Source organism: Natator depressus, chromosome 4 (genome assembly GCF_965152275.1).
Source record: "Natator depressus isolate rNatDep1 chromosome 4, rNatDep2.hap1, whole genome shotgun sequence".
Classification (NCBI taxonomy): Eukaryota; Metazoa; Chordata; order Testudines; family Cheloniidae; genus Natator; species Natator depressus.
The window spans coordinates 81785017-81799936 of NC_134237.1; the positions used below are offsets into that span (position 1 = coordinate 81785017).

The 14920-nt window shown below is 37.5% G+C and overlaps 1 protein-coding gene across 5 annotated transcripts in view; it reads right to left on the bottom strand.

Annotated features, from left to right (window-relative positions):
* Positions 1-262: 262 nt before the first annotated feature.
* Positions 263-14920, bottom strand: part of FAT1 (FAT atypical cadherin 1) — a 152178-nt gene continuing 137520 nt past the window's right edge. For 2 of the 5 annotated variants that reach the window (XM_074951304.1, XM_074951303.1), the window contains exons 20-29: positions 14390-14521; positions 14116-14279; positions 12925-13387; positions 12392-12545; positions 11995-12105; positions 9951-10582; positions 9472-9609; positions 7148-7207; positions 4559-4594; positions 263-3499 (exon numbers count right to left, since the gene is read on the bottom strand). In XM_074951304.1, the coding sequence (XP_074807405.1) occupies positions 2874-3499; positions 4559-4594; positions 7148-7207; positions 9472-9609; positions 9951-10582; positions 11995-12105; positions 12392-12545; positions 12925-13387; positions 14116-14279; positions 14390-14521 (2516 nt within the window). In that variant the 3' untranslated portion in view covers positions 263-2873. Of the gene's footprint in view, positions 3500-4558; positions 4595-7147; positions 7208-8951; positions 9006-9471; positions 9610-9950; positions 10583-11994; positions 12106-12391; positions 12546-12924; positions 13388-14115; positions 14280-14389; positions 14522-14920 lie in introns of all 5 variants that reach the window. The other 3 variants (XR_012639338.1, XM_074951305.1, XM_074951306.1) reach the window with 3 other exon arrangements.

The window sequence follows — 14920 nt, forward strand, 5'->3', positions numbered from 1 at the left end:
GAATCCTACAGAGAACCAACCACTAAGCAATCCTGAGCAAAAACTGTCACTGGTTTTACCATTAATAGGACAGTCAGGGACTGACCCAAAATACTGGCCCAGTTTATTAAAGATTGCACCAGTAAACTTCCCAATCAGCTTCTCAACACAAGATTTATTAACAACTCTAAGCCATTTAATAAACAGATGCTTTTATTAACAATGTTATTTGAAATAATTGTTATATCACAGTTCTTTTCTCATGGGAAGAGATGTAAAGGAAAAAGGCCATCTGATCCAACATCCCAGTCCTTTATTTGATTTATCTTAATCTCAGTCTCCTGCTTTTTCACTATGTCATACAAAAAATCTACTATAATTCTCGTTTATTTACACTTTCAACTGCAATTGCATTGTATTACAGTGTAAATTACTACATGATAAATAACCTTTGCATATAATATTGCTATATTCCATATTTACTAATGAGTTCCTAAATTTTCAAATGATGTTCATTAGATTTTGAAAGCCTCACCCCCATGGGATACAATTTATGTCCATAATTTATGTGTATATTTTCTAAAACCTCCATAAGGTCACCTTGAAGTCTCCTCTTTTCCAACATAATCTTTATTACCCTAAACTGCATCCTATGTATGGACCCAACCCAACACACTGCAATCATTGATTGGAAAGACTCCCACTTACTTCAATAAGAATTCAGGCAAACCCCATGGCAATAAGATCCTGTGTAGTGCTGTGTATTGCAGTGACCAATACACCACTTAACATTCCAATGAAATGTAACAAGTGGTTTGTACAATAATAGCATCACCTTCTCTTGTTTTGCATTTCATCCCTGTTTGCTTTTTTGACTACAGCACGGCATTGGGCTGATAGTTTTATTTATGTGTTTTTACATTTCCCTTTCATTTGCCCATCTTATACGTATGTCAGTGAGTGGTATTATCTCTGACAGCACGGTTACGTAGGGCCAGATTGCAACATTTAGTCACTAGCTCATGTTGGCAAAGGTGTAGAGCTGCACTGTCCCAATGCTCGCTGGCACACAGGGGAGTGTGCAGGCATATCATCTATGGGGATAGTGCAGCCAACTTCCCTCTGTTCACCAGGCCAGGAGCAGGGCGGGGTACTTTGGCCCAGCCCCTTCCCCACTTCCTTAAGTGTGGATTGAGCCCCTCGGGGTACATGGAGGGAAGGTTCCTTGTGCAAGGGGCAGAGAAGCATCTTGCTTCCTCTCCCCACCTGTGCACCTATTCTGTACCAGAAAAAACTGGCCCTTCTGTTTTTCAAACTCCTTTCTAGTTCTATAAACAAAACACAGAGCAATAAATAAATAAGTACAAACAAGGTAGCTGGTTCTACCATGGCACATTTCTTTCCTTGCAGACATTTTATATTTATCAAAGTCAAATATTTTGAGCCAACTATGATGCAATAATGAATATTTCAGTAGTAGATTTTTTCTTCAGTGACATAGCGCTTAACACAGCAGGGTCTGCAGGAAATAACACTGGAACATCAAACAGTGGAAGTGAATTAGCAGGAAAGAAAACAAAATAACCAAAAAGTAGATGCACTCTTTTGGCAACACTTGTAAGAAGTTGCATGTATGATACAGGAAAAAAGTTGCTTGTGAAAAATACTTAGCAATCTTCCAAAGCTTTTTATATGTATTTTTTGCTGTGGGTTTAAATGCTTCACAATGTAGACATTTGGTAATTCAATTACTTCAAATCTGTTTTCAAAAGAAAACGTGAACTAGTGAGAAGGCTACTTAAGTTTTGTACCTATGTTTATTCATACCAGCCAGATTTCTTTTGAAAAGCAAAACAAAAACAGTAAGGAGCCGCACACTCCCATCTAGTGGGCATCTGACATAACTGCAGTTTGATTTTTGAAGAAGGAAAATGTGTTGCTTGGAGCCAATATTATACAGTACAAAATAAAGAGAGATTTCAAAAAAGCTGCACTGAATGCCTTGCCCTTTTTTGTATAATACATAACAGATACACAGAGGAAAGCTAAAGTATTTTATTAATAATTTATTGTCAGTAAGAAAGACTGGCTGTTGATAGTTTTCAGTAGAAACCTTTACAAGACCATTGCATCACAAATATACAGACACTATAAAACCTGTGTCGTGGTGGGTTTGGTTCTAAACAGGTATGCAGAGGGTCCCCAACACACTTTCCAAGAAGGGGAAAATGTTTACAATTCTAAAATACAGCAACCCCTTTAAGACATTTCCATATATCTGACCCAGAAAATATCAGATCTCGTCTAACCTATGTACAGCTGGAATCACATGAACATGCTGAAATCCTTATAATGAAATGCCAACCCTCAGAGGGAAGAAAAGAACAAACAAACATACAGTGAAGCCCTGATTATAATAATAGTCAGGGTGCTAGTTTAATGGCACACTAACACCACTAGATTCCGTGGAAAATAAATTCACAAAATATCTACAAAATCTAGTTAAAACTATTAAAATCAAAACTGTACATAAAATTTACAAAAAAGATTGGAGAAAATTAATTTGCATTAGAACTATATAAATACATGTATCATGCTAACATGGTGAAGTGGTATGTGGTTTGTTTTTTTAAAATTTCTTTAACAGACAAAGTAAGTACAAAAAACACTTTCAGAAATGGCACAGCCAATGGAAACCTTTGATCTGTCCAATTACAGTAGGTCAGGAAATGGAAATAGGCTAATATGCTGAAATGAGCTGCATGATCCAGTGCAGCCATGCCAGTTTTAGCTCACTAAACAAAAGCGGTCAAGCACTGCTGCTAAGGAAAAAAAAGCTCCTCGAGAATCCTTAAAATTCATTAAAGCCTAGGCACTTTTGTTGAGCGTGAGTGTCAGACTTCTGTATGTTGTTGGGAATCAAGTGGAGGAATTGTCACGTCTTCAAAGTGGCCATCATCTCCACTCTCATAGTCACTCATCATTACCTCAGACCCCATTTCACAGCATGCTGACACATCGGAGCACGAAGCCGTGGAAGTGTACACAGACAGGGACATGTTGTCTACAGTGGGTGCTTCGAAGTCTCTATTGTACCCTAAAGTGTAAGGAGCATAAGGTTCTCTATAATTACTGTTGACTCCACTGGTTGTGTTCTGAGGTTCTGACATATCTGCTGGGTAGTGATGGGGAAGGTATTGATTAAGGTTGAACCTCTGCCTGCTTCTTGTAGAAGAACCCAAGCTGCTCACCGCTGGCATGTCTCTGGGTGGCTGTATTGATTCAAACTGGTCACTGTATTCTGGTGGTAATGGTGGGAGCTCATCAGGTGCAGGAAAGTCATCAGGTGGAGGTGGGAAATCGCTTTCTATGTCATAGCCTCCAGGATAGTAATCTGTATCAATGGCATTTGGATCTGTGTAAAGGGGAGCTGGCTCTTCAACCACCTCATAATTCGGGTACTCCTGGATACCGGGCAGTTCAACACTTGGCATCCAATCTGATGTATCCCAGTGATAACCTGCAGTGTGAAGTGGTTTTTTTTTTTTTTTTTTTTAAAAAAAAAGCAGTATTAGTATTTTGCCCTCAAAGTATACTTGTACTGGAAAATCAACACACTGTACTGAAGACAACATGACCACTAGTAATAAGGACATAACTTATGTTAATTACTTCTGGAGCAATCTGCTCCTGGTTTCACAAAGACATTTAACACAAAACAACTTTATAGTACGCCATGCATTAGATATTTTATTATTTTGCCCACATTTAGAGTGTTAATATTTTGGACATCTCTCCAAAAGTGGGAGGTGCTGCAGTTCACATATGAGATGTACTGACACACACAATGGTATACAATCATTCTTTTGGTTAAAAAAAAAATAAAAACAAAACAACAACCAAAACAGCCTCCCTGAGGAACCTAAATTCCTGTGGATCAACATTTGTTGTGTAGTTACTGATTACACTAATATCAGTAGTCTTTTTTCCTATGAATATATATATTTAGCATATATAAACCTTGTGTGTTTCCTACTAAGAGTAGTAATCTATGTTTGGTAAAGTATATAGACTGTTTAAAGTAACTTTACCATTCTACTTAAGATTAACATACTGATTCCACTAATTACTGTCCTTCAACCCTATGACTTTTTCATTAATGGAATCCTGCAGCATATAATTATTACACATATATGTAAAACCTTTTCATCTAAATTAGTAAAGACATTTGCATTCAAACATAAAAACAAAATCACAAGATTAAATTTATCATGCATAAATAACAGAACTGCTCCCTGTTTGTAAGCTTTTTTTCTGAGTAAGTATAAAATGCTCCATTAGAGACTGGAAGCCAAACTAGTATCAACGGTGGAAAAGACCACTCAGTTTAAAGCTTTTTTACTTTTCAGATAGGCACTAAAAAGGAAAAATGTTACAGGATCTAAATAAGATGCGAAGTCTAGCAAATAAATAGTAATTACTGCAAACAAATATACAGCAAACAACTGAAGGTGAGTATTAAAACCAAATATTAACAAAGTTAAGTGAGTATCAATGAACAACAACATGCAGAAGTCACCTCTTGAATTGCTGAGGTCAGGAACAGCAAAAGACTCTTTAGATGGCAAAGTGAGAAGAAAAAAGGAGAAAACATTTGAATTAGGAATCAAATAGGTGAACTAATGTGAAGGCACACAAATAACAGCTGTACAGCATGTGCTGCTTCTGATGGACATGCTACGCTCCCTTATTTTTCTCTAATATAATATTGGGGAGGGCAAATCTGCCATTAAGGGCATGTCTACACTGCAAAGACACCTGTGGCTGGCCGGTGTCAGATGACTTGGGCTTGCGGGACTCAGACAAAGGGGCTGTTTAATTGATTTACGGTGTTGGTGTTTGGACTCCAGCTGCAGAACAGGCTCTGGAATCCTCCCACACTGAAGGGTCCTAGAACCCAGGCTCCAGCCTGAGCCCAACCCGAGCGCAATTAAACAGCTCCTTAAGCCTGAGCCCCATGAGGCCAAGTCAGCTGGCTCGGGCCAGCTGCAGGTTTATAATTGCAGTATAGACCTACCCTAAGTTACACCTGTGCAACCAATGTAATGGGTTACTGGGGTAACAGAGTGCAAAATTTGCTTCCTGTCCTGTTGAATCTAGAAGGGCTGGAGCGCCTACCTTGGAGAAATGGATTATGAGAACATGGGGAAAGAGAGAATGAATAGAAATTTAGAGACTTCTCAAGATACTGCTGAGCAAAGGCAAAAATCAGTCCTTGCTTAGGCAAAACTCCCATTAAAGTAATTTTTGGGAGTTTTGACTGAATAAGGGTGGCACGATTTGGCCTGATAATTGCTTCTTTGTTCTGCATGGTTTTATATATAGTTCTTCTTACAAACAGCTCTGGGTTTTCTTTTTAAGCACAAGTCTACCACTAAATGCAGAGAGAAGATGTACATTTGCAGGGTGTTTGGTGAAGCTTCAGGGTAGTTAAAATATCAACCCAGGTAAAATATTAAGTGATTAAAAATAAAAACCTGAGTCTCTGAAGAATTGTTTTAAAGGATACTAAATGTCTGCATCTCTCCATCTGATCTTGATACTTGACGACTGTTCAGATCACTTGTAACTCCCAATAAAAATCCCACAAACATCAATTTTTCTCATTTCTAACCATTAGAACCACAGAAAATTGTATTAATCTAATTTTTTCAAAGGTTTCTTCCCACCCATTCTCACAACCCTATCCATTATATGTGGAATACACTGTAATTTTGAAAACCTTTGATCAAGCACTGGAAAAGTATACCAGTGAAATGTTTTCCTGGCACTTGTAATTAGAAGGGGAAGTCTTTGCTTTAATCTACTTGCCCTTCTGTTTATATATTTACTATAAATACTACACAGTACTTAGTTTTTATAGGGCAATAATTCAAATGGCAGCCACAGCTACAATAAACAATTTTATATTCTAGAGGTGGCTTCACTCTGAACAAGGGTTTAACTGATAAATCCTTTCTAGGAAAGCGTAATACTGTAATACTTCCTTTCAAATTAAGGAATATGGAATAATCAGAGGGGCAGGAATAAACTTTTTCTCAGTAGCTGATCCCTGGATTCTATTTCAGCCCAATGCCTAAATCAGCCTCTGCAAATCCATGGAGGGGATGGGAAAGAATGGGTTATTTGCATTGCATTGGATCCTCTGGCCTCACCCCTCCTCTGGCCTGCTGAAGGCAACAGGTCTGGAATGGCATTCCATGCAGTACATAGGGTATGCACTCCTGCATGGACTTGACTATCTAGTCCCTACCTCGACTATCCAGCTCTCACACCAGAAATACCTTGGTTTTGCATGTAGGGGGACCTCCACAGCCACAAAGCAAGGGCCTGGGATTTGATCCACAGTCAATATTTTGAGCACATCATTTTATACGGAAAGCAGTCTTTGTGTTACAGATTCTCAATATACCAAAGAGTCTGACAGACTCATTGGCAATGTTTTGTATCTCTGGAGATTACTGAGCGTAAATAATTACATTATTGAAAGTTGTGTCTGTGTGCGAGGATGAGAGTAGGGGCTGTGCACTGGCCCAGATCCAAAGACCACTAATGTCAGTGGTCTGATTCTCACAGACTTCAAAGGGCTTTGAATCAAGCCCATTGTGCCTAAGGCAGGCAAAATGCCAACTGGAATGCACGAGTCCCACCGCTCCCCTTTACTTGGTGCAATGTGTGCCAAATCCCCTCACTGCTGGCCCAGCTCTGTTACGTGGTTTTGAAGGACAACTAGTCCATGGCAGCCTTCTCTTCCCACCCTGTCTACATGCTAGAGCCTTATGTAACAAGCCTATAAGGATTAGGATTGTGCCTGACCCGCTGCACAAGTATTTGTGCAGAGGAGGCACCTCCGAAAAACAGGCCAAATTTTGTTAGGTGCCTAAATTTAGGCACTCACATTTGAAAAACTGTAAATACATTTTATATATCTGTACTGAGAATATACACAACACACAGGAAAACAGACGCTACTAAAAATACACACATTTTCTGATCAGTAAACAACATTTCATAATTGCCCATCTACTTTACTACCACATTACTACAAGACAAAAACATGCAATATTCTGCCAAAGCAGTAAATAAAAAAGTGAAAACACATATATACCTTCTTTTTCCACCGAGTCAACAACAGCATTGACAAGGTGTATTACAGTCACTATGGAAGCTTGTAAATGGTATGGAAGGAGCAAATTAAAACAAACCTATAGTTAGTATCAATTTAAACAGCATACATGTATATAAAGACATCACAATAAAAATAAGTTTTCAGTGCTTTACTACCTTAACAAATAACAATGTAATATTAAATTATATATATAGTCTTTAATTTATTCTTCTGTATAAAGGCAATTTGATACCATAATTAGACCTGAAACCCAAATAATTTATGCACAAGCACAGGGTTCCTTTGGTTAGATAGGAATTTCTGAAATGTTGGGTCACCAAATGACTTTAGCTGTGGTACTTACTCTAGAAAGATTATAAAATGGACTTTTCTAAAGGACACCAATGGGGAGGTTAAAGGTATTGAACTAGGGCTCCCATAATACATACATATATATATATATATATTTTCCACTTTAAAACCAAAAATTGTTGGGGAATCTTCCAAAGAAATGGGACTGAAATATAAAAGGATATAAAAGAGAACGAACAAGGAAAATACCAAGTATCTATATTTTACCTGAGCAATGTGTTTTTATTGTAGCAAGCTGCACTAGTAAGTTAAGTGGTCTTGTGCATAGCTGAATTTCAAAGGCCTTAGCACTTGCAATGCCAAATCAGTGTCACAATACTATTCTACTTAAAAAACAAACAAACAAACAAGAATATAAATGAAAACAAAAAGCTTACTAGACTGTTTGTGTGTGCGCTCTCTCTGCCTAGGGAGGGGAAAAGGAACAGGAGAAAAAGGAAGTACTCTTGCAAAGTCAGACTCTACCTCATATACACATTATATATGACTACTGTTCTGGCCCAAACTGTTCTAAACGAAGGTCCAAACTTGCCGTTGCTTCATGTCTAGAACTCCTACTCAAGCCAATGGGAGTTTTGTCTGCCTCAGTGGTTTAAAGTGGATTAAAGGTTAGTCTCTCCCCTATAACTACATTTTCACTGCCTTCATTACTCCATGCAAGATATTACTTGACATATGGTACCTTTTACATCTACCTTTAACCATTCACTTTTCCATTAATATGTGATTGAAATTCTGGGGAAAGATATTTGGAAATTATGAGGTGAAGAGTCCTATTAATTCAACAGCAGCTTGCTTTTTAATGAAAACAGAAGTTTAAAAATATAATACCTGCTTACATATGTCTCAGCATTTTGCCAACAGACTGGATATCATTTTACTTTGATGAGCTCTTATATATACCATTTGATACACACAACTTCACACTAATAAAAAGACAACATCATTCTACTTTGGTGAGAAGTAGAACTTACTTTGTTCCTAAGTAATTAAGGAAGCTCAAGTAGATACATAAACAGACATCTTAATTTAACCATTTTGGATTTGTTAACACAGGTAAGGTACTATCCATTTCGAAAACCGTGTTCAACCATTTTCCTTAACCTTGAAACTTTGTAAATAAAAATGATGTGTTCATATAAAAGCAAAAAGTGTCTGTAATTAGAACGAAAATAAAATTGAGTGAAAGCTTCCCAATTAGTAAAAAGCAAAGACTGAAAATTAAGTTCACTGAGTAATTTTTGGTTGCCCAGAGTCACCATCAAAATACCATTTACAATGATTATAGAATAACATTGGCATGTTTTTGATATACGGAGGTTTTGTATATATTCATATCTGATCACGACAAAAGCCAGATAATTACTACTATACTTCTACAGCAAAATCCCTTTTGCACAACTTCCTTCATTACTAATATAATCAAACTTACAAGCAGTCCCTTAAACTCTGCTCTCACTCAGTATTGATCTGATCCATATGGGAGCTGAGGCCGCAGCAAGAAAAAAAAAGGAAACAAATGAAACTGTAACACCAAAAAGTTTTACTGAAAGCTACATGTCAAAGCTAAAACTACACTTGTGCAGAGGCTAATTTTTTATAGAGCAGATATGGATAAACTTGTAACCAATGATTACATATATCAAGAAACTTTTGTACTTCCTATCAACACCAAACACCTAATTCTGAATTTGTCATTGTTAGTATTTTACAGTGGAATAAATATTTTGTCAGGATACAATACTTAACATGAAATGTAATACAGGTGAAACACTTATTTAATTTTACAGGTTTAAGTAGCCTTCAGGAACTAACCAATAAAGTAAAGTATGTATTATATAAAATCTATCTATCTATGGATATAGATAACGATATACATCTATATGTGGTGATAGGCAGGGAGGGAACAAATGAGCGTGAGCAATAGAAAAGAATGATTAGGCATTACATACCATTGTCATCGCATGACTCTGACTGGAAGGAGCTAAGGGACTGGATCTCAGACATACTTTCTCTAGTGCTGTAAGGATGAGAGGCCTTTTCCTCCAGAGGCTTCTTTGAAAGGCAAGGATCAAGATCTACTACTTTAGCTGAAAGCAAAAAGAAATGTAACGTCACAAAATTAATGTACTCTGGATTGAACATCTTCATAAAAATTAATGCCCCTCAGCAGTCTGAAAGTATTCGTGACAAAACCTCAGAGCAAGAGGCAACTCCCATAACCAGTAAAATATATCCGTGTAAACTGTTCCTCGTACGTGATGCATCTTGTGTCCTGCTGTTTACAATAAAATCTAATGGACTCAATATTTTATCTTTGTGTAAAACACATCCATAAACTCATAGCCCTATATCAGTACTACAGACTCAAACTCTGAATTCTAAATATAGTTGTACCACAAATATATTTTAACAAAAGAAGATTGCTTACTGTCATAATCAAAATCCCAGCTAGGTTTCTGAATTGAGTCACTGTCTGAAGGAGAGTTAGACGGAGGTGGGGGAGGCAAGTTAGGTGCCACACTGCAGACAGCCACTGCCTTTCGGTGGCCATGTACAGAATCTGGGTTAAAGGTACTAAACTCCGGATGCTCTGGGATGGTCGACCCCTCAAAAGAATTCCTATCAAGATTGTTCCTGGAGTCACTTGGAATGCTTGGAGTATAAGAAATGGGACGAACAGGCACCTGGGGTGGGATGTCTGAGTAAATGTTCTTATTCAGTTTTGAATCAAAATATGGTCTTTGCAAGAAAGCTGTTGTTGTTCCCAGGTGTTTATCTTCAGACTCTGGCTGGCGTTTCTTCTTTCTACTGATCAGTTTGCGGCAGAAAACAAAAATCCCAACTAATAATAAGATTCCCGCTATGAAAACAATAATTCCGATTACTTCTGCTAAGCTAATGTTCCAAGATGTTGAAACATATTTATTGAGAACAATCTCTGCACAATATTTTCCTCCAAATCCATGGCTACAATTGCAATGATATGAGCCATGTGTGTTCTCACAAAGGGCACCATTGAGACATGGGTTTTCTGTGCATTCATCAACATCAGTCAGGCACCTGCCAGAGTAGAGAAATAATAGTGAACATTGATGCTACTTAACTAATACTACATGAAACTCCTAGTACTCAGCAGTTGTAGGTTTCTTTTCTTTTTTAATATACGGAATTTACATTTTGCTGAACAATTTCTATTATATTGTTTTCTTATGTGAGTCTGTATTTTGCAGAGTACAGATACCACTTTTATCTGAATTTTTTCACTGCTGTTTCCCTCCAAAATAATAAAAGGGGGAATCCATTTTACACTTTTCTAAAATATAAGCATTTCAAAGATGACAAGGCTGAGACACCAAATTTTCTTCACCATTTCTACCTTGTACCATCAACATATTATCTGAACTGCTTTGTCTATTTCCAAAGTAGATTCCGAGTCCCTAAACCCTTATCCCATAATGGGATCTACTGATGTGAACCCCTAAAGCATTCCACATAGGTACAGGTTTCTGAATAAGTGAATCCTACTGGAGGAGCTGGATCTTCAACTGTCAGCTTCATGCCTCCTTATATGTGTTGGGCATGTCACTTTAATTGATTGTGTCAAGATGAAAAACTATTTTATTTGGGCAAGATTTGGCCATCCTTATTTATGCTGAGCAGCACCTTATGCTGCAAATAGCAGGAGAACCCATGCTTGAGGTGGGATAGGGAAGTTCTAATGCTTTTTGCTGCCAAGCTGCTGCAAAATTATGTTTCTGAGCAATTTGCTCGGAAACAACTGAAATATAGTGTGAATAAGGAAAAAACATTGCCGGAGTTTACAGAATGAACTGCAAATGACATTTTCAATTTTCCATGAAGGCATAAGTTGATTAAAAACAGATTAGAACGAAACTGCCTCTTTTGATCCTGATACAAAAATGTTAGTGCTTCCTTATTTACAAATGTACAAACTGAAAATATTAACATACTGATGAGTCTTTCCTCCTCCCAAGAGGAAGGGAAATTAGGTCTATAAATTCAACACTAGCTGATATGGAAAAGACAGTCCTAAAAGAAATTCTCTTCTCTTAAGACAGTGTGGTTACAATGATCAAATGTGCAAAGAATACAGCTTCCAAATTTATGTTGTTTGCATTGTGATGTACTACTATGAGAGCTTTGAAGTTTTAATATTCTGGACAGTATTTGTCATGAAGGAATCCAGATACACCTCTAATGTGTATCTGAGTAAGATATAAACATTGTGCATACAAGGTAATCACCTATTTTAGAACTATTAAGGGTGGGAAATACTGAGCATAATTAAATCTGAGTGACAGAATCCTCCTGCAATTTTTTTTTCATTGTTACGAAATTCTAAGGGTTCTGGCCCAGGCTAAACGTTCTTATGTTTGTACGAATCAGCTATGTGCTAATAAAAGTAATGTTGCTAAAACTGTAAATATAACCAGATGTACAAAGCTACTAACCTTTCTCCACGAAAACCAGCCTCACACTCACAAACGGGCCCATCCAAACTATCAATACACTTGCCACTGTTTTTGCAAGGGTTATCTTTGCAATATGGACCCAACTGACACCTGGAAAGGGAAAAAATGTATAAATTACTACTTCCCATAAGTGGTACAAACTACAGGCCTGATTCTGTAAGGTGTTGGGTGCCATCAACTTCATCTGACTTCAGTGGACACAAGGGTGTCCTCACAGGGTCAGGCCCTAAATAAGTAAATGGGAAAGGATATACAGACTCTTATTTATATTGTAGGACCCCAGAGGCATTCTTGTTACAGTACCACATTATACATTTATATGAAGAGTATAGTTATTGAATGTAATGACTGCATTTTTATAACAATGAAGACGTACCTCTGACCACTGTACTGTCCTCTGCACTGGCAGACAAAATCATCACTGACCGAAATACAAGTGCCACCATAAAGGCAAGGATTGGAGGCACATGGATTGACGCTCACTTCACAATGGGTTCCCATAAACAAAGCAGCACACTTGCAATAATAACCTAAAATCAAGCAAACACTGTATGAAAGGCATGCCTTTAGTGCATTCAAAGAATCTACCATTTCAAACTTACCGGGGGGGAGGAGGAGGGAGGGAGGGAGAAGGAGCAGGGTTGGCAGTCAGTATCTCCTTTGAAGGGAAAGGAAGTCTAACTTCTCAAGTTTTGTAATCAGACAAATAGAAAAAACAACATGAAATGGCATTTGGATGGAGACAATATTTGTTAATAGCAATATTAACAATTCCAGAACCCAGAACCACTCAACAACCCTCTTAGAAAAAAACTTAAAAATTCCTCCGGGGGCATCTCCAGCTGGCCCAGGATCAGAGGATTGGAAAAGTGACTTAAAACAACCAGCAAAAGAATAAATAAAGCCTACCTCCATTGGGCAGTGGATTACATATGCCTCCATTCTGGCAAGGACTGCCTGAACAGCCTTCAGTAGCAGTCAGTAAACATCCAGGAGATACATCTACAGATTCTTCCATATGTGCATAATTCCGCGGTTTGCTGTTTAGTGGTAGCTCTTGCCCATTAAGTACAATGGAATCCATACATCCTCTGAAACCATTGCTGACCTGTGGACTCCTCCCATGCCTTGTACCTTGTTGCCGAACATGTCCACCAAAAAACACATGGTTATCTAGGTTTAGTGTTCTAAGCGTGCCAGGAGCAGTACCAGATGCAGTGTGCACCCTGTCTAGAACCAGCCGGGCATAGTTTCCATCCACTTCAAGAGACACTGAATGCCAATGACCATCATTAATCTGAATACTCTGAACTGAGACAATGCCAGGACCACTGCCGCAGTCAAATTTATACTGTAGCCTCCCATGGTGAATCTATATAGGGGAAAAACAAAAACAGAAAACACACCAACATATCATTAGCTTTTATGTTACTCTGTGACAATCAACCAACATTGTCACCTTAAGCAAATATGCTAAATATTTATGCCAGTAGAGGTTTCCAATTATGTTAAAGAAATGACAAAGCATTATTAGATGTTCATACGGCAGGTTTATTGATGTTATATTTCAAACACATTCATGATGATGATGATGAATCATTGCGCATATGGCTCTTTGTCTGGCTTAATTAAAATGTGTGCGCTTTACTTTGTCTTTATTTTTTCCTGTGGTAAAGGACATGACAGATTGTTTGAAGAACCAGGGTCTCCCTCTTCAATGTTCCCACTTGGGAGCTGTTTCAAGAATATATCTTAAATATCGTTTCTGTACGATATTTCAGTATATTTAAAAAAAGACTGATCCTTATTTTAAAGTTGATAGTTTTAGACAAATACCATCCGCTGCAACAAGAGCGAAGGATCAGTTTTATTAAAGAAAAGGAATTATTACAAATTAAAAAATCTTTTGATAAATGTTTGCTGTCATCTGGATAAATAACAATAATTTTTTTTACTTTGAAGGCAATAGTCATTATGAGAATTCTGCAATGGTGGAATTATTAAATCTTTAAACTCTGGTAATAAAAATATCTTTTAATTTGGCTGATGTAAAAGCAAACTATGAGGTAGAGATCTATGCAATGGTAGATTATAATATACCTCTAAGATACTATAGTCTGTTCCTCGGGCATACATGACAACTGCATGGGTTGAATATGTTCTAAGCCTCATCGTGAGCTTCATTTCCTCTTTGTTTTCATTTTCCAAGAGACGATATTTTACATAGCTGCTCCCAGTAAATGTCACCGATGAACCAACTGATGCTTAAAAAAGATAGACAAGCATGAAATGATTTAAACACAAGATTAAAGCCAAAGTTCCCTTTCAAAGTACTCCAGACTTTTCCAAAGACTTATCAGAATTAAAATCTCACCATGACACTGGCCAGGTTTGTCACTATGGCAAACACAGGTGTACTTTCCTTCCTTAAGATCTGCTATACATTCAGTACCTTCGGGGCATGAGTTTCCTTCACACACATTATTCACAAGGGGGCACTTCCCTTCTGTAAAACAGAACAAGTGGTTCATTTTTCGGGCATGGTAATTTAAAGCAAAACCACCTTGAACTTAAAATACAAAACAAAATTCTTAACTTTAGACAATGGGAGAGTAAAGTGGTAGTTATGTTGGGTAATTGACAAGAAAAATAGACTAGGCAGCAAGTACATTTGGTAGCTATGGAATTCCTAAACAGTCACGATTTCAACTCCTGCCAGCAGAAACTCTGAAACAAAAAAGTGCCTGTTTACTGAGGTAAATCCAGATAGATATTATTTTAGTGTGTTTTTTTTTTTAATCCCCCAAACTGTGGAGGTTTTGTTTTGTTTTGTTTTAAAAAAAGGCCATCAAAAGATGTGATCCCTCACCTACTATAAAACCTTAGTTATTTTAGAAAATAATAC